The 26,656-nt window shown below is 43.0% G+C and overlaps 1 protein-coding gene across 1 annotated transcript in view; it reads left to right on the top strand.

The window, feature by feature from the left end:
* The window catches only part of LOC141046749 (uncharacterized), a 43,005-nt gene that overhangs the window by 3,203 nt on the left and 13,146 nt on the right, over positions 1-26,656 (top strand). Inside the window, exons 15-38 of the mRNA XM_073541393.1 lie at positions 116-189; positions 270-357; positions 441-558; positions 640-763; positions 851-987; positions 1,073-1,328; positions 1,403-1,645; positions 1,729-1,905; positions 2,011-2,156; positions 2,239-2,329; positions 2,413-2,802; positions 2,893-3,019; positions 3,437-3,555; positions 3,645-3,841; positions 3,925-4,108; positions 4,208-4,373; positions 4,465-4,589; positions 4,671-4,979; positions 5,418-5,621; positions 5,708-5,833; positions 5,934-6,104; positions 6,373-6,477; positions 6,562-6,657; positions 7,167-7,301. Of these exons, the coding sequence (XP_073397494.1) occupies positions 116-189; positions 270-357; positions 441-558; positions 640-763; positions 851-987; positions 1,073-1,328; positions 1,403-1,645; positions 1,729-1,905; positions 2,011-2,156; positions 2,239-2,329; positions 2,413-2,802; positions 2,893-3,019; positions 3,437-3,555; positions 3,645-3,841; positions 3,925-4,108; positions 4,208-4,373; positions 4,465-4,589; positions 4,671-4,979; positions 5,418-5,621; positions 5,708-5,833; positions 5,934-6,104; positions 6,373-6,477; positions 6,562-6,657; positions 7,167-7,301 (3,908 nt within the window). The remainder of the gene's footprint in view (positions 1-115; positions 190-269; positions 358-440; positions 559-639; positions 764-850; positions 988-1,072; positions 1,329-1,402; positions 1,646-1,728; positions 1,906-2,010; positions 2,157-2,238; positions 2,330-2,412; positions 2,803-2,892; positions 3,020-3,436; positions 3,556-3,644; positions 3,842-3,924; positions 4,109-4,207; positions 4,374-4,464; positions 4,590-4,670; positions 4,980-5,417; positions 5,622-5,707; positions 5,834-5,933; positions 6,105-6,372; positions 6,478-6,561; positions 6,658-7,166; positions 7,302-26,656) is intronic.

Here is a 26,656-nt window from a genome sequence, read left to right as displayed (position 1 = left end):
TGTTATATTTCTGTTTGTGCCAATGCAGTGTATGGCCCTGTTGGCATTTCGTCTGAATCCCGTTTTTAGGGATTTTAGAAATGCGGTGTTAATAGCTTGCACTTTTTTTTTCCAGCCGGTGATACAGGTGGAAAAGGTGGAAAGAAAAAGAAGGGTTCTTCTTTTCAGACTGTCTCTGCCCTGTTTAGAGTAAGAAAGCTGTTTTCTTTAAGTTTTACAATAAATTCGTTTATATAACTACATTTTTATAAATGACACAAATTCCATAGGAAAATCTGAACAAGCTTATGACTAACCTGAGGAGTACCCATCCTCACTTTGTGCGTTGTCTGATTCCCAATGAGACCAAGACTCCAGGTAAAAAATCACTTCCAATATCTATCAGAAAAATATTAGATTAAGTTTAGTATTTTTCAGTAGATTATATTGTTTTCATCCAGGTATCATGGAGAATCATCTGATCATCCACCAGCTGAGATGTAACGGTGTGCTAGAGGGTATCAGAATCTGCAGAAAGGGATTCCCCAGCAGAATCCTCTATGGTGACTTCAAGCAACGGTAAAGCAAGGTTTACAGTAGATTAGTATATGTAATATAGCACAAACATATCATAACATAATTTACCCTCGGTCATTCTAGCTACAAGATACTAAATGCCAGCGCAATTCCAGGTGGGGAGTTTATTGATAGCAAAAAAGCATCAGAGAAGCTCCTGGGCTCCATTGACATCGATCACACACAGTACCGATTTGGACACACTAAGGTAGGTGTTTACAACCATTGTAGAAGTGTCCAATAAAAAAATAATTAGCATACAGGACATCAACTTGAGGATTTTGACCATTCACAGGTTTTCTTCAAAGCTGGTCTTTTGGGTGTTCTGGAAGAGATGAGAGATGATAAATTGGCACAGCTTATCACCCGCACCCAAGCACGTTGTAGAGGTTTCTTGATGAGAGTTGAGTTTAAGAAGATGGTAGAAAGGAGGTATTAACAACACTATGTAATGTAGATGAATATCACTGTATGCTTTGTGATGTTAAACTGAATGTTTTGCTTTTTTTTCCCCTAGAGATGCAATCTTTGTTATCCAGTACAATGTCAGGTCATTCATGAATGTTAAGCACTGGCCATGGATGAAGCTGTACTTCAAGATCAAACCTCTTCTGAAGAGTGCTGAGACAGAAAAGGAGATGGCCAACATGAAGGAAGAGTTTGAGAAGACCAAGACTGCCCTCGCTAAAGCCGAATCAAGAAGGAAAGAGCTGGAGGAAAAAATGGTTGTTCTGCTGCAAGAAAAAAATGACTTATTGCTGCAAGTGCAAACCGTAAGAGACTTTTTTTGTCCTTTACTTTTACAGAAAATTATTTTTTAATAATCAAAAAACTTTTATTTCAATAGGAAGGAGAAAACTTGACTGATGCAGAAGAGAGGTGTGAAGGTCTCATTAAGAACAAAATTCATTTGGAAGCCAAAATAAAAGAAATCACAGAAAGGCTTGAAGATGAGGAGGAAAGCAATGCAGAACTAACTGCCAAGAAAAGGAAACTGGAAGATGAGTGCTCAGAATTAAAGAAAGACATTGACGACTTAGAGCTTACCTTGGCCAAAGTGGAGAAGGAAAAGCATGCCACTGAAAACAAGGTGAGAATGGATACAGTCATGGTGCTACTAAATCAATATATATTTATTACAAACTTCACCTTTTCAAAATTTCATCTGTTTAGGTTAAAAACCTTACTGAAGAAATGGCTGCATTGGATGAGACCGTTGCCAAGATTTCCAAAGAGAAGAAAGCTCTCCAGGAGGCTCACCAGCAAACTCTCGATGACCTGCAGGCTGAGGAAGATAAAGTCAGTACTCTGACTAAGGCTAAAATCAAGCTGGAACAGCAAGTGGATGATGTGAGTCTATGTTGTGAAATCTGAAAAAAAGAATACGTAACTGATCAACATTTACACTGAGGAATCTGCAGTCAGTTCTTACTTTATATAATTTATTTAAAATAGCTTGAAGGCTCACTGGAACAAGAGAAGAAACTTCGTCTTGATCTTGAGAGAGCCAAGAGGAAGCTTGAAGGTGATCTGAAATTGGCCCAAGAATCCATAATGGATCTAGAAAATGAGAAACAACAAGCTGAGGAAAAAATAAAGAAGTTAGTGTACTTCTGCAAAGTTATAAGGACGCCGTCCTGTCTGTACAATGAGTTAGTGTAATTGTGTTTCTTTTAAAAACAGGAAGGACTTTGAATTAAGCCAGCTACAAGGAAAGATTGAAGATGAGCAGTCCCTGGGATCTCAGCTGCAGAAAAAGATCAAGGAGCTGCAGGTATAGTGATATAATGAGTCAGTAATATCATATAGCTCCAGCTAAACAGGTAGAATGTAAAATAATCCATCCTTTCTTGCTAGGCCCGTATTGAAGAACTGGAAGAGGAGATCGAAGCTGAGCGTGCTGCTCGCGCAAAGGTTGAAAAGCAGAGGTCTGATCTCTCTCGTGAACTTGAGGAGATCAGTGAAAGGCTTGAAGAAGCTGGAGGGGCAACATCAGCTCAAATTGAGTTGAACAAGAAACGTGAGGCAGAGTTCCAGAAACTGAGACGTGACTTGGAAGAGTCCACACTCCAGCATGAAGCCACCTCAGCTGCCCTGCGCAAGAAACATGCCGACAGTGTTGCTGAACTTGGAGAACAGATTGATAATCTCCAGCGAGTTAAACAAAAACTTGAGAAGGAGAAAAGTGAGCTGAAGATGGAAATTGACGACCTTGCCAGCAACTTGGAGAATATCTCAAAATCAAAGGTTTGACAAGTACCGTGTGAATTATTAAATATTGGTCTGTAAAATGGAAGTGAATTAAAAAGTAAACTGGTATATTACTGTATTTTTTAGGCCAACCTTGAAAAGGTGAACCGTGTTCTGGAGGATCAGCTCAGTGAAATTAAGACTAAAGATGATGAGCACCAGCGCATAATCAATAACCTTTCAGCCCAAAGAGCTCGTTTCCAGACAGAAAACGGTGAGCATCAAGAAAACAGAGTCTACCAATGTAGTGTTAAGCACTACAGCTTGCCAACTGTTATCTGTACTGATCTATAGTATCTGAAAAACACATGCATGCTCCAAGGAACAGTGAGACATCTATGGAGGATGCTTAACTGTCTTTGGAACAAAAGTGTTGCCTTCTGAAACCTAACTCCTCAATCCAAATGATGTTAGGGGTGGGAGGGGAGAATCCAGACGTCCTCTATAGTCATTAGAGGGTTGAGTGGTCTAGATGAAAATATCAGGTTCATTCCACAGTAATTTAATATGTATTGCCAGCGTAAGAAACAGAAGCACAATAAGACTAGACGCAGTCTAAGAGTTATTATAAAGGGAATTAAACCTTATATAATAGTGGACTAAAAATTGCAATAAATATTATCTTCTCCAGGTGAATTGTCCCGTCAACTGGAGGAAAGGGATGCTCTGATTTCTCAGCTGACCAGAGGGAAACAAGCTTTCACTCAGCAGACTGAAGAACTAAGAAGGCAATTAGAGGAAGAAACTAAGGTAAAATAATTAAGATAAAAATAAACCATTATTGTATTTAACCAAGGACTTAAAATTATGTGACTTATGATTTTACTTTTTTTTTACAGGCCAAGAATGCTCTTGCCCATGGTCTGCAATCTTCTCGCCATGACTGTGACTTACTCCGTGAGCAATATGAGGAGGAGCAAGAGGCAAAGGCTGAGCTTCAGAGAGCTTTGTCCAAGGCCAATGGTGAAGTTGCTCAGTGGAGAACCAAATATGAAACTGATGCTATTCAGCGCACAGAGGAACTGGAAGAGGCCAAGTATGATACCATAATATAGGTAATGTAGACCAAAAATGGAGTTTAAATAAGGGTTAACTCACCTTCCCACTATTTATCTATAGGAAGAAGCTTGCACAGCGTCTCCAGGAAGCTGAGGAGCAAGTAGAGGCTGTAAACTCCAAATGTGCCTCCCTGGAGAAGACCAAACAGAGGCTGCAGGCTGAAGTAGAGGACCTGATGGTTGATGTTGAGAGGGCAAATAGCGCAGCTGCTGCTCTAGATAAGAAGCAGAGGAACTTTGATAAGGTATCACAAACTATTACAAAAATATATAAATCTATAAGTTTGCTACATTTTCTGTTTCAATTTTCAAAAATTGTGTTAACCTATGTTGTACCTCTCCAGGTTCTGTCAGAATGGAAACAGAAGTTTGAAGAGGGTCAGGCTGAATTGGAGGCAACTCAAAAAGATGCTCGTTCATTAAGCACTGAGATCTTCAAGATGAAGAATGCATATGAGGAGTCTTTGGATCATCTGGAAACTTTGAAACGGGAAAACAAGAACTTACAACGTGAGATTCAAAAGCAATCAAATATTTCTGATGTTGCCAATTTCAAAGCCCAAACAAATATGTATTGTCCACATTATTTATTGTTCTGCAGAGGAAATATCAGATCTAACTGAACAGATTGGAGAGACGGGAAAAACTGTGTATGAACTGGAGAAAGCCAAAAAAATAGTGGAACAAGAGAAGAGCGATCTGCAGGCTGCCCTGGAAGAGGCTGAGGTATAGTAGAATTTTATTAAGTAATCGGACAACCACCATATACTTTTTCCTTCTTTTATTCCTGATGTCTGTCTTCAATAGGGATCTCTGGAACACGAGGAATCAAAGATTCTCCGCATCCAGCTAGAGTTGAACCAAATTAAATCTGAGGTAGACAGGAAAATTTCAGAGAAAGATGAGGAGATTGAACAACTGAAGAGGAACAGTCAGAGAGTAATTGACACAATGCAGACCACATTAGAAGCTGAGATCAGGAGCAGGAATGATGCCCTGAGACTTAAGAAGAAAATGGAGGGAGACCTGAATGAGCTGGAGATTCAGCTGAGCCATGCCAATCGTCAAGCTGCTGAGGCCCAGAAACAGCTCAAAAATGTGCAAGCACAACTGAAGGTAACTAGAGGAGTTGGAGGAAAACTTTTTATTTTGGGAAAAAAACTTTTATCAAAGGAATAGGTAATAATTTGATGATTGCTGGGGATCCCCCGCAATCCTAAAATCAGGGCTCTACAGTCCCTTCTTGAATAGAGCGGAGACACATGCTCATTTTCCACTCTGTTCATTGTGTTTTGGAGGATGGAGAAAGACGAGTGCTGTACTAAGCTTTTTCCAGCAGCATCATTGACAATGAAAGAATCTAAGGTTGCGCCCCTCACTCCATTCAGGATGTGGCTGCAGTGCCCCAATCTAAGTACAGCCAGATATAAAGGGTGGATACCTTGATTTTTTGGAATAAAATTTTAATTTAAGTACATTTCACTAGTGATTGGAGATTTGTTTCTAAACCCAAATATACTTCATCTACATATAATCATTTTTTTTATTCTAAAGGATGCCCAGCTCCAGCTTGATGATGCACTCAGGAGCCAGGAAGACCTAAAAGAACAAGTAGCTGTTGTGGAACGTAGGAATAACCTGCAACAGGCTGAAATTGAGGAGATGCGTTCTGCTCTGGAACAGACAGAGAGGTCCCGTAAGGTGGCGGAGCAGGAACTTCTGGATGCAAGTGAACGCCTTCAACTTCTCCACTCCCAGGTAAGATCTTTTACAAGGATGATGTTCCTGGAAGAAATATCAAATGTGAGACCAAGGAACATAAGATGCATGCTTATTTTCCTTAGAACACAAGCCTAATCAACACCAAGAAGAAGTTAGAGAATGATGCCAGTCAACTCCAGAATGAAGTTGAGGAAGCAATCCAAGAAGCCAGAAATGCAGAAGAAAAAGCGAAAAAGGCGATCACTGATGTGTGTTCTATGCTCTCATTTAACAAAATATGTTGTTAAAGTAATAGGAATGCTGTATGTTGAGGTATGTATAAATGTTTATAAATGTATGATTTTGTAGGCTGCTATGATGGCAGAAGAACTTAAGAAGGAGCAGGACACCAGCGCCCACTTAGAGAGGATGAAGAAGAACCTTGATCAGACAGTAAAGGATCTTCAGCACCGTCTGGATGAGGCAGAACAGCTGGCCATGAAGGGTGGAAAGAAACAACTCCAGAAACTGGAAACCAGGGTCAGCCAATATGTCATTACTCATTATACAAACAAATGTATATTATTTATACAGATATGCTAATCTTTATAGTAATTTCCCTGACACTCATTTTCCTACATACAACTTTGCTTTCTTCATATACGTACACCTGAAAATATTGATAGTTGTATCCTGGGACAGAACAAACCCGATACACTGAGGAGGATAGGTTCTATGGACTCTATATAGACTTCTTATGCTTTCACAGTGTATAGCTCTTATGACAAGTTGATAACTTCTGTTCTAGGTTCGTGAGTTAGAAAATGAGCTTGATGCGGAACAGAAACGCTCTACTGAATCAATCAAGGGCATTCGTAAATACGAGAGACGTGTAAAGGAGATAACCTACCAGGTACAGGCATTGAGCTCCGAGGAATAACCAAGAGGTGACCACATCTCTTCCAGTAAAATAAAATGCATCTAATTTTGTCATCAGAGTGAAGAGGACAGGAAGAATGTCTTGAGACTTCAGGATCTGGTGGACAAGCTGCAGCTGAAGGTCAAGGCATACAAGCGGCAGGCTGAGGAATCTGTAAGTCGATCAGATGAAGGCTATTATTTGCACATTGTCTACATTCCAATATATATATCCTTTGACACGCACCTCACATTTCCCCTTAAACTTTTCCATAGTTTTTATGAGCTAAGGATCTTAACTTAGAGTAGCTTTCTTGGGATGAATACAGTCTAGTCACATAGTAAAATGTAGATTATAACATTTTACAGACTGCATATGAACCTTGCAGATCTAGCACTAAATCACAAACATCTATCATAGAGTGGATATGTTAGCAATTAGGACCTCAACCTGTGGTACATTGATCCTTGGGAGTATACTGTGTTTCTAAGGGGTACTCACATTGCCGTCATGCTGTACTTTTATTAGGTACTGTACACTGCAGGATCAGTTCACTGGCAGTATTTGCTGCTATTTACAGAAGAGCGTACTAGGTTTAAAGACAATGAGAATCACTGTATTTAATACAAAAAAATAAGTGTTATACTATTCTAATATCAATTTTCTTTTCCTTTGGGCTAAAGGAGGAACAAGCCAATGCCCACCTGTCCCGCTTCAGAAAGGTCCAGCATGAGTTGGAGGAAGCTGAGGAAAGAGCGGATATTGCTGAGTCCCAAGTAAACAAACTCCGAGCAAAGAGCCGCGACATTAGTGGAAAGGTAAAGGACAATTTTGCTCATATTTCTATAGTATACGATTGATTTAGATAACTGTTGTGTAACAATATTGTTTGTTTTTATAGCTATAAAAAAACCCCTCTCTTATTGTTTGTCCTACAGAAAGGAGAAAGCGAGTGATCCCATCTTCAGTCCATAGTCACAGGAGGAAAAAAAAAGCAGAATGCAGTTTTTCTTCCTACTTGCACATGTAAAATGTGAATTCTGTAATGTATAAATAAAATGCAAATGTTGAAATGCTGTCTCTATGATTCATTGGTGAACTACATTACCCTTCATCCTTTATGAGCACTGAGAAACCTAATGTAATCATTAAAATGTTATTCCCAAAATAATGTTATCATCTAGCCATAGGACAGGGAATGATTTGTTGATTACAAGAACCGGCCCTTCCAATCCCCGTCTCGACTGGAGCAGAGGTGCCCATGCTTAGCCTCCGCTCCATTCATTAGATTTGAGACTGCTGAAAATTTTGGAGCAGAGGCCAAGCATATGCACCTCTACCCCGATCTAGACTGGGCTCTGAAGAGCCCACTTCCGGCATCAATAGGAGTTCAGGTGTCGGACTCTCATTGATCAGGAATTAGGGAATTTAATTTTCTTTGGTTGCTAATTGCTCTTAAATCGCGCCTCGAAGTGGCAGGGTCACAAGAACAGTATACCGTATATCATATGATTTGTAAATGATATTTTAATGTTCTGCTTAGGGTACTGATAGACATAATTAGGAATAAAGTATAATTATTTAGCTTGGGGAATGCTATTGTTTTTCAGCCTAGAAAACAACATGCCAACTATTACAAACTGTTTTATATAGAATGACTTTTAGCATTGCTGGTTAACTTGCCACATTTTGGGGTGCTCAAATGCTGAAATGTGGCTTTAATGTCCATATGTAAGCTATATGTCATACTCAGTAAGGACCAGAATTAACTACACATACAAATACATTGGGCTTCATGGCAGCAGTCAGACAACTAGCCAACAGGTTCACATCTGAAGGAGTCATCCGGCGGTGCTCACTTTCGCATGGGTAGCAATGATGTTAACACCCCTCACCCCTGCAGAGATGCGTGCATGTGTCAAGTACATTACCTGCAGATTGTAGGGTTGTAATAGCGGCCAGCTCTTTAATGAACAATGTTTGCAAATTCAAATTATTAGTAAAATTGACACCATTTTCCTATTTTACCTTGTTGCAATCACCTAGCTTTAACCTTATTATATAACAACCTTGGATCCAGACCTGGAATGGCTTGCTCCAGACTGAAGAGCTACAAGAATCATATTCCTAACACCTTCAATGCGTTTATGATAATCTCCTCTATACAAACAGCTACATAATCTGCAAAATAATATTTTACAGTGACTGACAGGCGCTGGGTTCTTTGCGCCACCTTTGCAGCCATTTGAGAAGGAGATCAATTGCTTGGCTGTGCCGCTGACACCCACTGTACACACACATGTCATATTGAAGTTTGTCAGGATCTCCTGTTGCACCAGCCAATGTAGCAATCCGCAGCTGTCTGCACAGATTAATAATGTATCTGTGCAGAGACGGGACCTTGCTTTCCGCACATCCCACTCACAGAAAAGCGCTATTTATACAATTTCATCACAGCGACACTTAAGGAATGTGACTTATTGAGACCAGCTCCTTTCATACCACATTTATTGGCTACATCAGAACAATACATTAATGAGAAGATAAGTGAAGTGCTCAAACATCAGGGTTGCCAAACTTTTCAGGAATAGCATCCTTTGTTGTGAAGAATGGCCTGAGCCGCTGTACTATTCCATATAAGCTCCATATGCATTTTTGGGTAAAATTCCACTGTACAAACAGATGCATACTTGTTTGTCATACAGTTGAGTTTAGGAAGGAAATAAATGCCTTGACAATAAATTATGTGGTGTGGAAGGCGGTCCTGTATCAGAGCACCATTTGTTACATGAACTAGAAATTCTATTAAATGCTGCATTATAAATTACTTCTGATTTCAATTTTCTCAATTTCTGTATTTTAGTTTCATCTCGATTTGTAGACATGTATAAACCAAGACTTTCACAGTTGTATGCCATAAAGTAGCCCAATGACTTGCCTAAAAGTACAGTGACTTGTGAAAGTATTCACCCCCCGTGGCATTTTCATGTTTTGCTACTTCATAACCTGGAATTTTACTGTTTTTTTGCGGGTCTGCATCAGTTCATGTAAAGAACATGCCTATAACTGTGAACATTTGGTTTTCTTTTTATTGTCAAGCAAACAACAAATAGGACAAAATAACTGAAAACTACAGTGTGCATAACGATTCACTCCCCTAAAGTCAGTACTTTGTAGAGTCTTCTTTTGCGGCAATTACAGCTGCAAGTCACTTTGGATAAGTCTCAGAATTTTCCATATTTTGCCACTGGGATTTTTGCTTATTCCTCAAGGCAAAACTGCTCCAGCTCCTTTAAGTTAGATGGTTTCCTCTGGTGAACAGCAATCTTTAAGTCTGACCACAGATTCTCAGTTGGATTAAGGTCTGGGCTTTGAGTAGGCCACTCCAAAACATTTACAGGTTTCCCCTTAAACCACTTGAGTGTAGCTTTAGCAGTATGCTTTGGATCATTGTCTGGAAGGTGAACATCCATCCCAGTCTCAAATCACTTGCTCAAGAACATCCCTGTATTTCTCACCATCCATCTTCCCCTCGACTCGGACCATTTTTTCTGCCCCTGCTGCCAAAAACATCCCCACAGCATGATGCTGCTACCACCATGTTTCACTGTGTTGATGGTATTCTTGAGTTGATGAGCTGTGTTGGTTTGGCTCCAGACTTAGCATTTACCTTGGTGGACAAAATAATGACACCTAAAGTGTCACTGGCGCTGCCTAGCCGGCGCTATCAGGGGGCACGTGAATGAGCAAAGGAAGTGCAGGCAGAAGACACGCAGTGCACAAGGACCTGAGACTAGTGTAGTGAGCAGGGAACCAGGCACTAAGCGATCACTTGACCAGGGGGCGGAGCCACCACACGTGAGTGCAGGGAAGGACACTGACCACGCAGAGCACAGGGCAAAGACAGTAAACGTGGTCAAGGAGAGCCGAGAGTCAGAAGCCAAATGAACGCGCAGTACCTAGGGACAAGACAAAGAGTAAACGGGGACAAGCCAAGGGGGACAGATAACCAGGAGAGACAGAGCAGTACAAAAGCAGGATACAGAGGCAGAAGTCAGGGGACCAACCGAATCATACACAGCAAGGCACACAAGCACAGAGGCACATTTTTAAGGACGAGTCACCTGGTTCAGCAAGCACTAACCGAGTATAAGAAAGTATCACCGACACTAAATGCAGGTACTGCCAACATTAAATAGCCGCCCTAAAAACCAAAGGGAGGCAGATTGAACTAACCCTGACCTGACCAAGATGGAGACGGAACCATCCTGTTCAGATTCATGACAAAAATGTTCAATATTGTTCTGATCTGACCACAGCAATTTCCTCCATACATTTGGGGATTATCCCACATGTGTTTCGGCAAACTCAAAATAAGCCTTGCAATTACAAATCTCAAAATGAGACTTACAAGCTGTGTACTGGATGTGTCTGACCATACAGGAACATGGTCTGATCATACCACATCTCCTGGGCAGGGGGGAAGAAAAAGAGGGGATACAGAGATTACACCATGGGAGCACAGCTGATTCTTTATGTGAGGTAAAACATTTTCCTGCCTGTTTTTATACAATGTCTTACTTCAAAGAAAGAATCGGCTTTGATCCGCGGCTGTAATCTCTGTATCCTCAACCCCCCACCAAACTCACTGCCAGGAGATGTCATGTAATCAGACCATGTTCCTGTACGGCGAGACACAGCCATTACACAGTATACAGCAGGTGCACATTTATAAGATTATCTCGGCACAGGAACATTTTTTAATCACATCCAATTGTGGAACTTATTATTATTATTATAAGATCTATTGATTGAAATTAACTTTTGTTTATGTAAAAACCCCTTTAACTTCTTTCCGACGTTGGATGTAACAGTATTCCCACGTCAGACTCCCCCTGTTTGGAGCAGGCTCCGACGCTGAGTCTGCACCTTTTCGAGCACATGACAGCTGATCTATACAGCTGACATGTGCCCGCTACAACAGCGGGTGAAATTGTGATACAACCATGGCTGTTAACTAGTTAAATGCCACGGTCTATTTCTGGCAGCGGCAATTAACACGCTCTTACCGGAAGCCCGTTGCTAATCCCACCCATTGTTGACCCGTTACATGATCAGGGGTCACCGATGGGTCGGCATTACAACAAGAGGCCTTCAGCAGGCCTCTATGGTTGTCATTGCCAGATTGCTATGAGCACCACATGTGTGTACCAGAGGCAATCAAAGTATTGCACCTTTTAATGAAGCATGCAAAAAGTAAAAAAAAAAAAAAAAGAAGTTTTTAAAAATATAAAAAAATAAAAGTTCACCTCACCCTCCTTTCGCCTCATTCAAAATAAAACAAATCAAAATATACACATATTTGCTATTGCCAAGTTTAGAATTTCCCGATCTATCAATATAAAAAAAAGAATTAACCTGATTGCTAAACAGCGTAACGAGAAAAAAATCAAAAACGCCAGAATTATATTTTTTTGGTCGCCAGTACATTGCAATAATGGGCGATCAAAAGATCGGATCTGCACCAAAATGCTATCAATAAAAATGTCAGCTCGGTGTGCAAAAAATAAGCCCTCACCCAGCCCCAGATCACAAAAAAGTAGAGCTGCTACACGTCTCGGAAAATAGCCCCATATTTTTTTTCTAGCAAATTTTGGAATTTTTACCACCACTTAAATAAAAAAAAATGTACATGTTTGGTGTCTGTGAACTTGTAATGACCTGGAGAATCATAATGGCAGGTTATTTTTAGCATTTAGTGAACATGGTAAAAAAAAACCCAACCCACACACCTGTGGAATTGCACTTTTTTGCAATTTCACACAGCACTTGGATTTCTTTCCCCATTTTCCAGTACACAATATGTTAAAAGCAATGGTGACATTCGAAAGTATAACTTGTCCAGCAAAAAAACATGGCCATATTGACTGAAAAATAAAAAAAGTTATGGCTCTGTGAAGAAGGGGAGCAAAAAAAAAGAAATTCAAAAACTAAAATACCCCTGGTCATTAAGGAGTTAAGGCATCACTTGGTGTGTTTGCCACTTTCTGAGAATGTCCACCTTACATGTCGGATGCTGATGGTCACACGCACTCAGTTGCTCAGACTTACCACCCAGCTACTCTTGTACATAATTTTCAGTATATTCTTGTAAGGCCTCATACTCACTGGCAGTGGCGGATTAAGTGGACTATGGGCCCGGGGCTGTTCATAAAACCTGGGCCCCTGTACCCCCCTTCCCACCTGAGCGCTGCGGTCCCCGTGCGGGAATTGACAGCCGTACGGACCGCAGCACTTGGTTTGCTGCGGGTCCATACGGAAAACCCGCCACCATTCCACCACGTGTGGACATGGCCTAAAAAGACGTTGCACATAAGCTGTAGGCCTACGGCCAATTCGCACAAAATCACGCTCCATCACCCCATCATTGCCTGCTCCATCACCCCATCACTGCCTGCTCCATCACCCCCATCATTGTCTGCTCCATCACCCCATCATTGTCTGCTCCATCACCCCCATCATTGCCTGCTCCATCACCCCATCACTCCCATCATTGTCTGCTCCATCACTCCCATAATTGTCTGCTCCATCACCCCATCACTGCCTGCTCCATCACCCCCATCACTCCCATCATTGCCTGCTCCATCACCCCCATCATTGCCTGCTCCATCACCCCATCATTGTCTGCTCCATCACTCCCATCATTGCCTGCTCCATCACCCCATCACTGCCTGCTCCATCACCCCCATCATTGCCTGCTCCATCACCCCCATCATTGCCTGCTCCATCACCCCATCATTGTCTGCTCCATCACCCCCATCATTGCCTGCTCCATCACCCCCATCATTGTCTGCTCCTTCACCCCAGCACTGCCTTCTAGACCATCACTCCCATCATTGCCTGCTCCATCATACACACAGACATACACACACACACACAGACATACATACATACACACAAGACACCACCTCTCTCCTCTCACCTGTCTGCAGCATCGCCCGAGCTTCCTCCCTCACACAGCAGCGGCCGCTGAATGATGACGTCATTCAGCGGCGCTCCTCTGTGTGAAACAGGAAGCGCGGCCTCCGGGCAGGAAGCAGGACGGACCCTTGCCGCTCCGCTCCTGCTATTCACTCTTGCAGGCAGCGGAGCTGCCGTGATCGCATCGCTCCCTGCCCGCCGCTGCACTGCACTGCAGGGTGGAATTGCTGCTGCCGCGCCGCCCCCACACACATGCCGCCTGGGGCGGAACCCCCCCCGCCCCCCCACCACGCTACGCCAGTGCCCTGGGCCCCCAAAAAACCTTGGGCCCGGGGAGACCGCCCCATCCGCCCCTATTAAGATCCGCCATTGCTCACTGGCGATAAAATCGGACGATTGCAATCCGATTTTTAATCGGACTGCACTCTGACCCATGTTAGTGAATGGGTGACATCTCACTTGCGATTTTTTTCTCAGCCAAAATCGGTCTGAGAAAAAAATCACAGCATGCTGCGATTTGCAGCGATTTTAGCCAATAGAAGTCAATGGGTGCGATTAAAAAAACGGACCAAAAACGGACCATCTGCTTTCCATCCGTTTTCAAAGGATACATCACCATTCTGTGGTATAGAACACTGTAAATGGTCCTGTAAATGACTTTAGAAAAAGAGTGGCTGGGAAAAAAAAACGGATGAAAAACGGATGGAAAAATAAAAAAATCGCATAGAAATCGCATGACACTGGCATAACACTCCACCCTTTTTTCCAGACCAGAAATCGGACCGTTTTTTTAATCGCCAATGGGTATGAGGCCTAAGGAGATAGACGGGACTTCGGGTAACTGCATGCAGGGTCCGGAACTGGAAAGGCTGCATCCTCTGTTTCATGGGGGGAGCTTTAAGAAGGCGGACCTTCCCCTGCAGCTGAGGGGAAGCACTTGTGAGAAGGACCTTTCTGCAGACCCGGGGAGGCAGGGTGAGCAGACAAAGTGCAGCAGCCGGGAGATAAAAAGGAAATCGCTCGAAACAGAAAAGCTTGGCGCCAGGGCAGAGCAATACGCAGAGCAGTGAGTGGCACACTCTGCCTTCTCTTCCCTCAGAGAGTGCCGGCGCTGTAGCATGCGGCATAGAGAAGGCTCCGTCTCCTGCAGAGCCAAGCGTGTACAGAGAGAGAGACTGCTGCGGAGCCGTGCAAAGCAGAGCCGAGCAGGGCCGTATACACAGTGCAGGGCCGTGCGGAGCCGAGCTGTGTACATAGAGCTGAAGCATGCACACTGAGTAAAGCTGAGCTAGCCGTGCAGCAGCCAGAGAGAGAAGTGCCAAGTCCTGAGAACATTGGCAGTGTGCAAGCTAATGCCAGATGTCGCCAGTCGCCAACAACGGGGACCAGAGAGAAAGGGACGTGCAGCTTGAGTCCGGTGACTGTCAGGAAGCAAGGCACAGAACGTTCCGTGTCCTTGAGTATAACACATGTGCCCCATACGAGTGACCGAGGACATGACAGACCCTTTTACCCTGATCGTGCCGTTAAACAACTCCTGATCCACGTGGGGCCCGTACCAGATCTTGACCCCTTTTACCGTCAGCCACTTTGGGCTCGCTTGACAGAGACTGTGAGGAGAGTTGTGCAGGAGTCTCGTCGAGCTTAGACAGTACTGTGGCCGTAACCTTGTAGGCAGCTACAGTATATGGACTAAGGGCAGTGGAAGGTACCGGAGACCGACCACTGTCACCAGAAGACGGGGGTATTGTTGTTTTGTTGAACCCCAATAACAAGGACACTGCGTCTGCCTTTGTCGGGGCCATTGCTACTGAACTGTCTTTATCTGAAACATTATTCTTCACCTCACCATATCCTTTGCCACTTATACTGTTTTATACAATGTTTAACCCTTCATCTCCCTGCGTGGAGTATTCCCTGTAAATAAACCTATTAACCCTTGCTCTGCCTGCGTCCCGTCACAGCATCCCGCGTTCCTGCTTGTTACCTTACATTCTTACAGCCGCAGTCAGGAAAACTACAGCTTTTTTTTAGAACTACATATTTTGATCGTTGTCACAGTGTTTTAACCAACATTTAAAGTAATGTAAACAGGATCACAAAATAGTTGTGAGGTTTTATTACTTTTCATTATGATTGTTTTCAATATGTTTGCATTTTATACGTAAGAATAAAAACTGAATGAAAAATTAGTGCCATGAATATTAGTCCTATACAAGAATACTAGAAATTCCTGAAAGTCAGGCGAACTAGCCCATTGTAGCCAAAGACCACAGTTAAAAATACTTTACATTTTCACAGACGATAAGGGCGAAAAGAGCAGCAGAAGGAGTCAGATCCTTAATCAACAGCTGAGAAGCTTGTGTACAAGACTCTCAGCACCTTCTTGTGATTTTAAGAGCCGCTTGCTGCCTCTATGGCTATGTTCACATGGAATATTTTAGAGCCGATTGATACCAAAACCATTTAAAAAATGCTTGGAAAACTCCAGCTATTCATTTTTTTGAGAAATCCACTGTGCTTTTCATATGAGAAGATTTTTAAACAAGTGGTGGAAAAAAAAAGTTCATAATAATAATAATCTTTATTTATATAGCGCCAACAAATTCCGCAGCGCTTTACAGTTTAACAGTTTCAAAACACAAGTCATAAGTAATAACGTTAACAATACAGTAATTAAAGTAAAATAAGACGACCCTGCTCATGAGAGCTTACAATCTACAATGAGGTGGGGAGATACAAAGTACAGGTGTGTATTTACAATGATGTATTTACAATGATGGTCCAGCCATCTTGAGAAGGTGGGGGACAGAGATAGTGAATGGGCTACATACTCGCACTTGCACATAAAATGACTTTGATTAGTGAACGTGATAGGCTGCTCTGAATAGATGTGTTTTGAGAGAGCGCCTAAAACTGTGCAAATTGTGGATAGTCCTAATTTCTTGGGATAGAGCATTCCAGAGGATTGGCGCAGCGCTAGAGAAGTCTTGGAGTCGGGAGTGGGAGGTGCGGATTAGTGCAGAGGTTAGTCAAAAGTCTTTTGCAGAGCGCAGCGGTCGGCTAGGCCGATAGACAGAAATGAGGGAGGAGATGTAGGGGGGTGCCGCACTGTGGAGAGCTTTTTGGGTAAGAACAAGTACTTTGAATTGGACCCTATAATGAATGGGCAGCCAATGTAAGGACTGGCGAAGAGCGGACGCGTCCGAGTACCGATTAGCCAGATAGATGACCCTGGCTGCTGCATTAAGTATGGACTGGAGAGGGGAAAGTCAAGTAGCGGGGAGGCCAATTAATAGAGCATTGCAGTAGTCCAGGTGGGAGTGGACCAATGCGACAGTGAGGGTTTTTGTTGTTTCCATGGTGAGAAAAGGGCGAATTCTGGAGATGTTCTCTAGGTGTAGGCGGCAAGAGCGGGCAAGACATTGTATATGGGATGTGAAGGAGAGGTTGGTGTCAAACATAACACCCAGACAGCGCGCCTGCTGCCGGGGTGTTATTATGGTGCCACCCACGGAGAGGGAAATGTCAGATTTAGGGAGGTTAGTAGATGGCGGGAGAAGAAGAAGTTCAGTTTTTGAGAGGTTAAGTTTCAGATAGAGAGCGGACATGACATTGGAGACTGCAGACAGACAGTCACTGGTGTTCTGTAGTACAGCGGGCGTAAGGTCAGGGGATGACGTATATAGTTGTGTATCATCAGCATAAAGATGGTACTAAAAGCCAAATCTGCTGATGGTCTGTCCAATTGGGGCCATGTAGAGAGAGAAGAGAAGGGGGCCAAGGACTGAGCCCTGAGGTACCCCGACAGCGAGAGGAAGAGGAGATGACGTGGAGCCAGAGAACAAAACACTGAAGGAGCGGTCAGAGATAGGAAGAGAACCAGGAGAGAGCAGTGTCCTTTATGCCTAGTGACTGGAGCCTATGGAGAAGGAGACGGTGGTCAACAGTGTCGAAAGCTGCAGAAAGGTCGAGAAGAATGAGCAGAGAGTGTTCACCGTTACATTTTGCTGCCAGAAGATAATTGGTCACTTTGATGATTGCAGTTTCAGTCGAATGTAGGGGTCGGAAGCCAGACTGTGAAGGGTCTAGGAGGGAGAGAGTGGAGAGGTAACGGGTAAGGCGGCAGTAGACGCTAGGCGCTCCAAGAGTTTAGAGATGAAGGGGAGATTGGAGACTGGTCTGTAGTTGTTTATGCAGGATGGGTCGAGAGCAGGTTTCTTTAATAATGGAGTAATGATAAAGTGTTTGAAGGAGGATGGGAAAATGCCTGAGGAAAGGGACAGATTAAAGATTGCAGTTAGGTGGGTTGTGACGACTGGAGAGAGAGACTGGAGGAGATGTGAGGGAGTGCATGTAGTTGGGTGAGAAGAAGAGAGGAGTCTGGAGACTTCTTCTTCTGTGATGGGATCAAATGTGAAAGTGACCAAGGGGAAATGCAGGTAGGGATGGGAGTCACAGCATTTGGTGGTTGGGAGCGGATTTCCTGACGGATATTATATTTTCTCTATAAAATGGGAGGCCAGGTCATTTGCACAAATATCTGAGATAGGAGCTTGTGCTTTTGACCTGAGGAGGGAGTGAAAGGTGTCAAAAAGTTTCTTGGGGTTGTTGGCTAGTGAGGAGATCAGGGTGGTGAAGTAGGTCTGTTTGGTGAGGTGAAGGGCAGAGTTGTAGGTTCTTAGCATAAATTTGAAGTGGATGAAGTCTTCTGGTGTGCGGGTTTTTCTCCATCGGCGTTCAGCACTCCTAGAGCAAAGCTGGAGAAATTGAGTTTGCGATGTGAGCCAGGGCTGTTTTACTCTGTGTTTGGAGGTTCTGAGGGTGAGAGGCGCTACCTGGTCATGGGTGGTTGTAAGAGTGTTGTTGTAGTGATGAACAGCCAGATCAGGACAGGAAAAAGAGATTGGGGACAGGGAAGACTGTAGGGAGTCTGAAAGTGTCTGAGGGTTAATGACTTGTAGATTTCTGAATGTGTGATAGGTAGGAGTGTGCTGGGGTGGGCGAGGATTTGTGAGCGTGAAGAAGAGAATGTTGTGGTCAGAGAGGGGAAGCGGTGAGTTATTTAGGTAGGAGATTGAGCAAAGCCGGGCAAAGATCAGGTCAAGGGTGTTACCGTCTTTGTGTGTCTCAGAGGTTGAGAGCTGTGAGAGGCCGAGAGAGGTGGTTAGTGATAGCAGCTGGGATGCAGATGTGGAAGTAGGGCTGTTAATGGGGATGTTGAAGTCTCCCAGGATAAGAGTTGGTAGTTCTGAGGACATGAAGTGCGGCAGCCAGGCTAAAAAGTGGTTCATGTCACTTCTTTAAAGCCGCGATAGATGGAGTCTGCTTTAAACAAGACACTGTCAGATCAAAAATCTGCAAAATTGCATTTCAGAAAAAAAGCCTTCCAAAATCTCTTCAGGAAATAAAAATCTCCAAAAATGAGCTATTCCTGATGCAATTTTATACTTAAAAAAACAACAACTTATTTTTAACTCATTAAAGAAAGATGAACTCTAGAATGTACTGATTCATGCACTTTCAAACGTTTTTCTGTGTCATGTGAGATCCATTGTACAAATGAACTGAAAATATTGTATGACCAAGTGTACCAAATGTACCGTCCACATGCACTATTTTCAGATCAGATCTGTGGTCCATGTAATAAGAAATCTCAATGAGACGGTAAATCGGGCCAGACTAGTTCATGTAAATAGCTGCATTTGGAGCTGGTTAGCAAAGTTCAGCAATTGTCTAAACGTATCCTAAGGGGATGTTCACATAGAATTAGGCACAGATATTTCTGGCTAAAAAAAATCCACATTAAAAGATACTTAAAAAAAAAAAAAAAAAGATTTTTTTGGGGGGTTTAAACTTGGTTCTTGTCTCTTTCTATTTATTCAGTGTCAGATTTGGAACAGCTTTTTAAGCAAAAATGCCACAAGAATCGATATGTTGCTTCTTTTTCAACATGGAATAAAGCAACATTATATGGGAGCAGTACTAATATTCTTACTATCTGACATAAGAGTTGCGGTTAATAATTGAGCAAACATTTAGTATTATTTGCACTGGTAATGTCACACATACTGATGCTGTAGATAAAACAAGCATAAACTAGGTTACCTGTAAGCACCCAGCAAAAACCTCCTTAAAAATCAGTTCATGTCAAGGACCACACAGACCTGAACATTACAGTGACCCACAGAGACAAAATCCATACTAAAGATAAGTTATGATGTGACACATCTGCCATGAAAATGAAAGATCAATCACGTAATAAATGATAATTTACATATTGGATACTAAATACAGAAAAAAACACAATAAAAAGCTTGATATCAAAAACAGAAAATAAAAAAAAATAGAAGAATATGCATAACTGGTGATTGCAGGAGCTTTTTTAAAGAAGTTTCAAAAAGAATTAGATAGTTTATGCAAAAAAAATGTATGGAGCAAACGACTCATAAAAATAAGACTACTTTCTGACGAATTAATAAAACTGATGGATCAGATCATAGACTTCTTCTTTTAAATATTAAACCTGTTCAGATAACAATGGTGTGAACAGAGCGTAATGACTGACTACTACAGATGCTGATGCTGGAAACTTGAATACACAGTACATCACCAACAATTGATACCTACACCATGAGAATACAGGAATAATGCAGTATAATACTCACATATTCCCACCTGCGTCTGCCGGGACTCAATTCGTACTATATTAAAGACAAGATATTATGATGAACAAGAGGGGGCAGAATTAGGTTTACCGAGCCTCCAAACAAGGTCTTTGAAATGTGCAGGCTGTGAACTTTTTTTAGGATATGGTTTCACAATCCCCAGGACAAAATACCAAAGGTCGCGTTTTAAGGATCCTCAATAGGAAGGTCCTTTTCATGCTACACTAAGAGATTAAAATCTTGCTGAACTCATCATCTATTGCTTTATGTTTCCATGGACATAGGCTCAGGTTTCCCCACACATGTCTTAATGCATGTCTAATGCAGCGTTTTAGGAAAGTGTGGCCGCTCTCAGTCACTGTCTTCAGCTGTGCTTCTTTAGGGAACACATTAATAAAATAATCCAGAACTAGAAAAGGACAACATTATACTCAACATGTGTTGGAAACTTAATAGTTTCCATATAAAATGGCGAAATCAAGATGACAAACGCTGAGGAGTTTGCCAACCTTGGACACTCTGAGAGGTTATTATTGTAACAAGAGCCCAATAATTATGTTTAATAGCTTCATGGATAGACAAGTATACTTATCAGCCGTGACACTAAAGCCAACTGCCTAATATTGTGTAAGACCCTCTTTCTGACCCATGAAGCCACAGACTCTGCAATACCTCTGAAGGTGTCCAGTAGAGTTAAGCAAAAACATTTACATGACCCTGATCCTGTGGCCACGTAAGTAGTCAGCAGCCCTGGGAACCACCCACCTACCAGCATCCCCGGTGACTAGAGTTGAGTGACTTTGGTCGGATCAAGTTTCATGAAACAAAATTTGTTTCAGATGAAACTGGTCCGACTAGTGCAAAAAAAGTCAGCGTTTCGTCCGAAACCCGACCCCAATGCAAGTCAATGGGGATTAAAAGTCGGCATTGAGTGGATGAATGTCATCTGCTCAATGCCGACTTTTAATCCCCATTGACTTGCTGGGGTCGGGTTTCGGACGAAACTCCAACTTTTTTTGCCCTAGTCGGACCAGTTTCATCTGAAACAAATTTTGTTTCATGAAACCCGATCCGACCAAAGTCGCTCAACTCTACCAGTGACTATTCTGAATAACTTGCCCTGTGCAACGTGACCATTTTGCACCAGGTTTACAAATCAGAAGAGGTGCTGGGAATACAGTCAGGCAGGCAGAGGTTCCAAGGGCTCTAGTTCAAAGCAAACATTAAAGCCACCTGCCTAATGTTGTGTAGGAACCCCTCTCTGACCTGTAAATGCAGGGTTGCACAAGACTTCAAAGTGTCCTGTATCTGCATCAAACATTAGTAGAAGATCATTACCTCCCAGTAAGTTGCTAAATACAGCCTCTATGGGTTGGACTTATTTTGCATTACATCTGAAGATCTATCAGATTGAAATAGTAAATCTGGAGAAAAATCACCATCCTAAACGTGTTATGGTCTTCAGACCATTCCTAATCTATTAGGAAATACTGCTGCCATGATCAGGGGGACCTAATGTGTACAGTATTTACGTAGATTGCACATATCACATTCTAATTAATAATGGAAGGGAGAAACTGGGAAAGAAAAAGAGCAATAGGGTCTTATCCGGTGACAATAGGGTATCATGAAAAGAGGAGATACACTCACCTTGTTATGTGTTGCTATTAAGCAACCTAATGGGCATATAGCAGCTGCTGCACGGATACCGGTCAAGGAAATGACCATGAATATAGAAATGAAAACGGAGGTATCACTCATGCGATGCTGATGGTCGAATTACAGGTGAAATAATTTTTTTTTTTATTTAAACAGGTTTAAAAGTCAACGCGTTTCAAGGTCACGCAGGACCTCTTCATCAGGACAATGCCAGGTTTGTCCTGATGAAGAGGTCCTGCGTGACCTTGAAACGCGTTGACTTTTAAACCTGTTTAAATAAATAAAAAATCACCGATATTTCGCCATCAGCAGCGCATGAATGATACCTCCATTTTCATCTCTAGGACCAAAGTTTTTCAGCAGAATGATACACAGATCATTGCATGGCTACTGACGGCTTGCCTTCTTCCCAAGGTGCATCCTGGTGAAAACTTTTCTCTAAGTAAATTACATGCCCAGCCTTCCTTATGATGTAAAATGTGACTCATGCTTCAGGGTTTGTGCCTTCTTTCATTGCTCCATGGTCTGGTCCTGATGCTCACATTTCCATCGGAGGAGCTTCTGGAGGTGGACAAGGATCAACATGAGTACTGTAACTGGTCAAAGAGAGTACACAGCCCCATACACCAACTGCGTGTCCTGAGACTATTCCATTATTGCTCTGATACTGTGTTACTGTGTGTGCTCTGTCACCTTGATATCATAGCTGCAATGCTTTGTTTGTCCTGACATCATTCTATCATAGCTGTGATGCTCTGAGTGATTGGACACCTTTCTATCATAGCTGTGATGCTCTGAGTAATCAGACGCCTTTCTATCATAGCTGTGAGGCTCTGAGTGTTCTGACACCTTTTATCATAGCTATGATGCTCTGTGCTTTTGCAATCCTACCTTGAATCATGTTTGGAAAATGCTAACAATGGCATTATTGTGAACTCCTGACAAGACCTGCCATTTTTGTGATGTTCTGACAACCCCTTCTTAATCACTATATTCCCTACTTATAAAATAATAACAGCTATACTCACCTCCGAAGCCAGCACCGTTCCAGCGGTGTTGGCACTAACTCCCCCGGGGCTCATGTGGCATTGTTATTTCATGCAATCCATGTGACCAGGTAATGGCCTCTTCATTCTCCCTGCCTTTGGACAGGGGAAGTAAGATAGTTGCCATAGCTCTGGGAGCGCCAGTGACAACATAGGTACCGGAGGAGAATATAGCTGTTATCATTTTATAAGAGGGGAGCAGAGTGATTGAGAAAGTGGTTGCCTGAGTAGTTGACAACCCCTTTATCATTATGGCTCATCAGTGTTCTTGGCAAACATAGCCATAGACATAAATGTGTGGTCATTCACCATCTTGTGATGGTCACTCAGACATGTCCGAAGATGTTATCATGAAGCTTCAGAAGCTGAAGAACCCACAGAAGCTGAAGCTCCCACCTTTTGCTATAATGAAAGGGCTCCAGAATTCTGCGAAGGGCCATCATCAGAGGTTAAAAGATATTGGCCAGCATTTAAAGGGAAACTATCAGCAGGATTTTGCTAAGCAAACTACAGGCATTGTCTAGTTGGCAGTGTTAAACTCCTTAAAAAGATACTTGGGGTGAAGAAATCCTTCTTGTGGTTCTTGTGTAATAAGTGTCAGTGGGTCGCCCTCCCAGGGCTGTGGGGTACTCGGTACCAGGCCGGTGTCAGGGGGAAGTGTCACAGCAGCAGTGACCCGGTCCGTGGCCCTGGGCGCCCAAGTAATGGGGGATGTAGTTAATGGAATGGAATAGTTTGTGACGCCACCTGTGGTGTTCGGCAAGGGAGATGTTAAGCCGATGCTGCAGACAGCTCCACTGGGACAGATGGTATGGTGCAGCAGTGATGGTATAGCCCTCCACAGGCAGGGCTAATGTCCCAGGGCAGTGTAGTGGTGGTTGGCACGGTGATGTAGCAGTGCCGTAAAGGTACTGTCACACTTAGCGATGTACCAGCGATCCCGACCAGCGATATGACGCGGTCAGGATCGCTGGTACATCGCTAAGTGGTCGCTAGTGAGCTGCCACACAGGCAGATCTCACTAGCGACATCGCTGGGGATGGGGGTCGCTACTTACCTGTCACACCAGGCGATCCTGCGTCCTCCTGCCCGGCTCCACGCGTCGCTCGTCGTCACAGCAGGAAGCGCCGCAGGAAGCTGACGACGAGAAACAGTCCTGAATGTTCTCGCGCGATCAGCGATAACCAGCGGGGGAGCGGGTCGTAGGTAAGTATCAGACACAGCGATATCGCTAGCAATATCGCTATAACGTCACCAGTTATAGCGATATTGCTAGCGATATCTCTTAGTGTGACAGGCCCTTAAGGGTAGGAAGCAGACAAGACACAGCGGGGTGCAATTTCTGTACCTTTACTTGATAACTGCAGTCCAGAGTCCTGAATACAGATGGTATTGGAGCAGGCTAGCCTGGAAGCAACTCAGGGATTCTCTCTCACAGACGGGCTGTGCAGTCTCCTTCCTAGCGCCTTGTGGTGTGAAGCACTCCAGTACTTAGTTACTCTGAAGTTCCTCCTGTCAGATGTTCCCAAGAACCTCACTTGCACGGCAGACAGCTGTAGCCTTTCTCGGGGACTCCTCTTTAGTCCTGGCTCTCTATTCAAGCTGCTGTTGTGCCTCAAGTCTTAGATGGGAGTAGGGCATTTACAGCCTCCTACTCCTCTGGTATCTGCTGTAGGACCTTTAGTATCCGTACAGCCATGGAGACCAGGCTCCAGTTCGTGCACTCTCAGCTGATGGAGCTCTCCTTCCTCGCTCAACTTCCAGCTTCTTTTTACACGTCTGCACACTTCACCCTCCGCAGACTATCTCTCCACTCCTTCCTCTTGGCCCTCAGAGGGCACCCCTCCCCTCCATCCTGGTTCAGAGTTCCCCCTGGTGGCCTGGAGTGGAACTGCGCTGCATGTATGGATTGACTGCGAGAGAGACCCATCATTGCCTCCAAGCCTGGCATTACCCTCCCCTGGAGGAAGGCAAAGCCACTGTGGCGACCATACTCCTGGGGGCGCAACATCAGAAGTTTTCAGTTAATGATATGCTCATGCTCCGGGACAGGACTTTAGGCAGAGTCTTATCTTCCTGCTCTAAGCCAGAGAAAACAAGGAAAGACCTGCCCACAGGCCACACCACAACACAAACATGTTCCTCATCATATAGGCAGACTGCTTGTGATTCGGGTCGGCCAGTGAGCAGGTCTTTCCTTGGTTTCTCTGGCTTAGAGCAGGAAGATAGGACTCTGCCTACAGTCCCGCCTCGGAGCACGAGCATATCATTAACTGACAATATCTAACACTGATTACACAAGAACCACAAGATAGATTTCTTCACCCCAAGTGTCATTTTAATCAGTTTAACAGCAGCAACATGACAGTGCCTGTAGTTTACTTAGCAAAATTCTGCTGACAGGTTCACTTTAATAAGACTGGCATACTATACATCAGTGCAAGCGGACAAATTACACAAGTTGGAGTGATTGAGCCACATTTATTTAATAAAAAAAGCCTTTTAAAAACTTAATGGAACTTTGACTTATTCTGATGGAGAGAGGGCAGTTTTGGGTAAAATCTATCCTGTTGTCTAGAGGACCACAGAACTTTTAAAACTAGAATTTACCTTTTTAAAAGGGTTGTCCAGGCAGAAAACAGAAGTCTGCGGTCACTCTATGTGCACAATATCTTAGGGTACCGTTACACCTAGCGATGCACCAGCGATCCCGACCAGCGATATGTCCCGGTCAGGATCGCTGGTGCATCGCTAGGTGGTCGCTAGTGAGCTGCCACACAGGCAGATCTCACCAGCGACATCGCTGGGGACGGGGATCACTACTTACCTGTCAGACGCGGCGATCCTGCGTCCTCCCGCCAGGCTCCACGCGTCGCTCGTCGGCGCGACAGGAAGCGCCGCAGGAAGTGACCGACGAGGAATGGTCCAGCAGCTTCTCGCGCGATCAGCGATAACCAGCGGGGGAGCCGGTCGCAGGTATCACATGCAGCGATATTGCTAGCAATATCGCTGCAACGTCGCAAAATCGGTGACTTTACAGTGATATTGAAAGCAATATCGCAGTGTGTAACGGGGGCTTTAGAATACACTTTGTTTAATGTATTTATCAGTTGAAATTTTTTACATGACCCATTAGGTTAGTTTGAGTGATTACTACAGTATGAAAAACCCCATTGGCAATTTCAACTAATAATAATAATCTTTATGATATAGTGTAGACAGATGATAGATATGATAGATAGATAGGATAGATAATAGATAGATAAAGATAGATGAGATAGATAGGATAGATGAGATATGATACAGTATATAGATAATAGATGATGGATAGATATTGACAGCTAGACAGATAATAGATAGATCATAGACAGATAATAGATAGATAAGATAGATGATAGATAGATAATAGGTAGATAGATAATAGATATATATGATAGATAATAGATAGATGATTGACAGATAGATAATAGATATATGATAGATAGATAAATAGATAGATAGATAATAAATATGATAGATAGGTGATAGATAGATGATTGATAGATAAATAGATAGATATGATATATAGATGATAGATTGATAGATAATAGATAGATTGATAGATGATAGATGAGATCAATAGATTAGATAGATAGATAGATAAATAGATGAGATAGATAGATGAGATAGGATAGATGATAGATCATTGATAGATAGATAATAGATAGATATGATAGATAGATAGATAATAGATCGATGCTATATAGATAGATAGATAGGATAGATAATAGATAGATGAGATAGATAGGATAGATGATAGATTAATAGATAATAGATGAT

This window comes from Dendrobates tinctorius, unplaced genomic scaffold, assembly GCF_039654945.1.
Source record: "Dendrobates tinctorius isolate UK_male_01 unplaced genomic scaffold, ASM3965494v1 ptg000120l, whole genome shotgun sequence".
Taxonomy (NCBI): Eukaryota; Metazoa; Chordata; class Amphibia; order Anura; family Dendrobatidae; genus Dendrobates; species Dendrobates tinctorius.
Note: the sequence above shows the minus strand (reverse complement) of the source record. Positions and strands in the feature narration are given on the sequence as shown.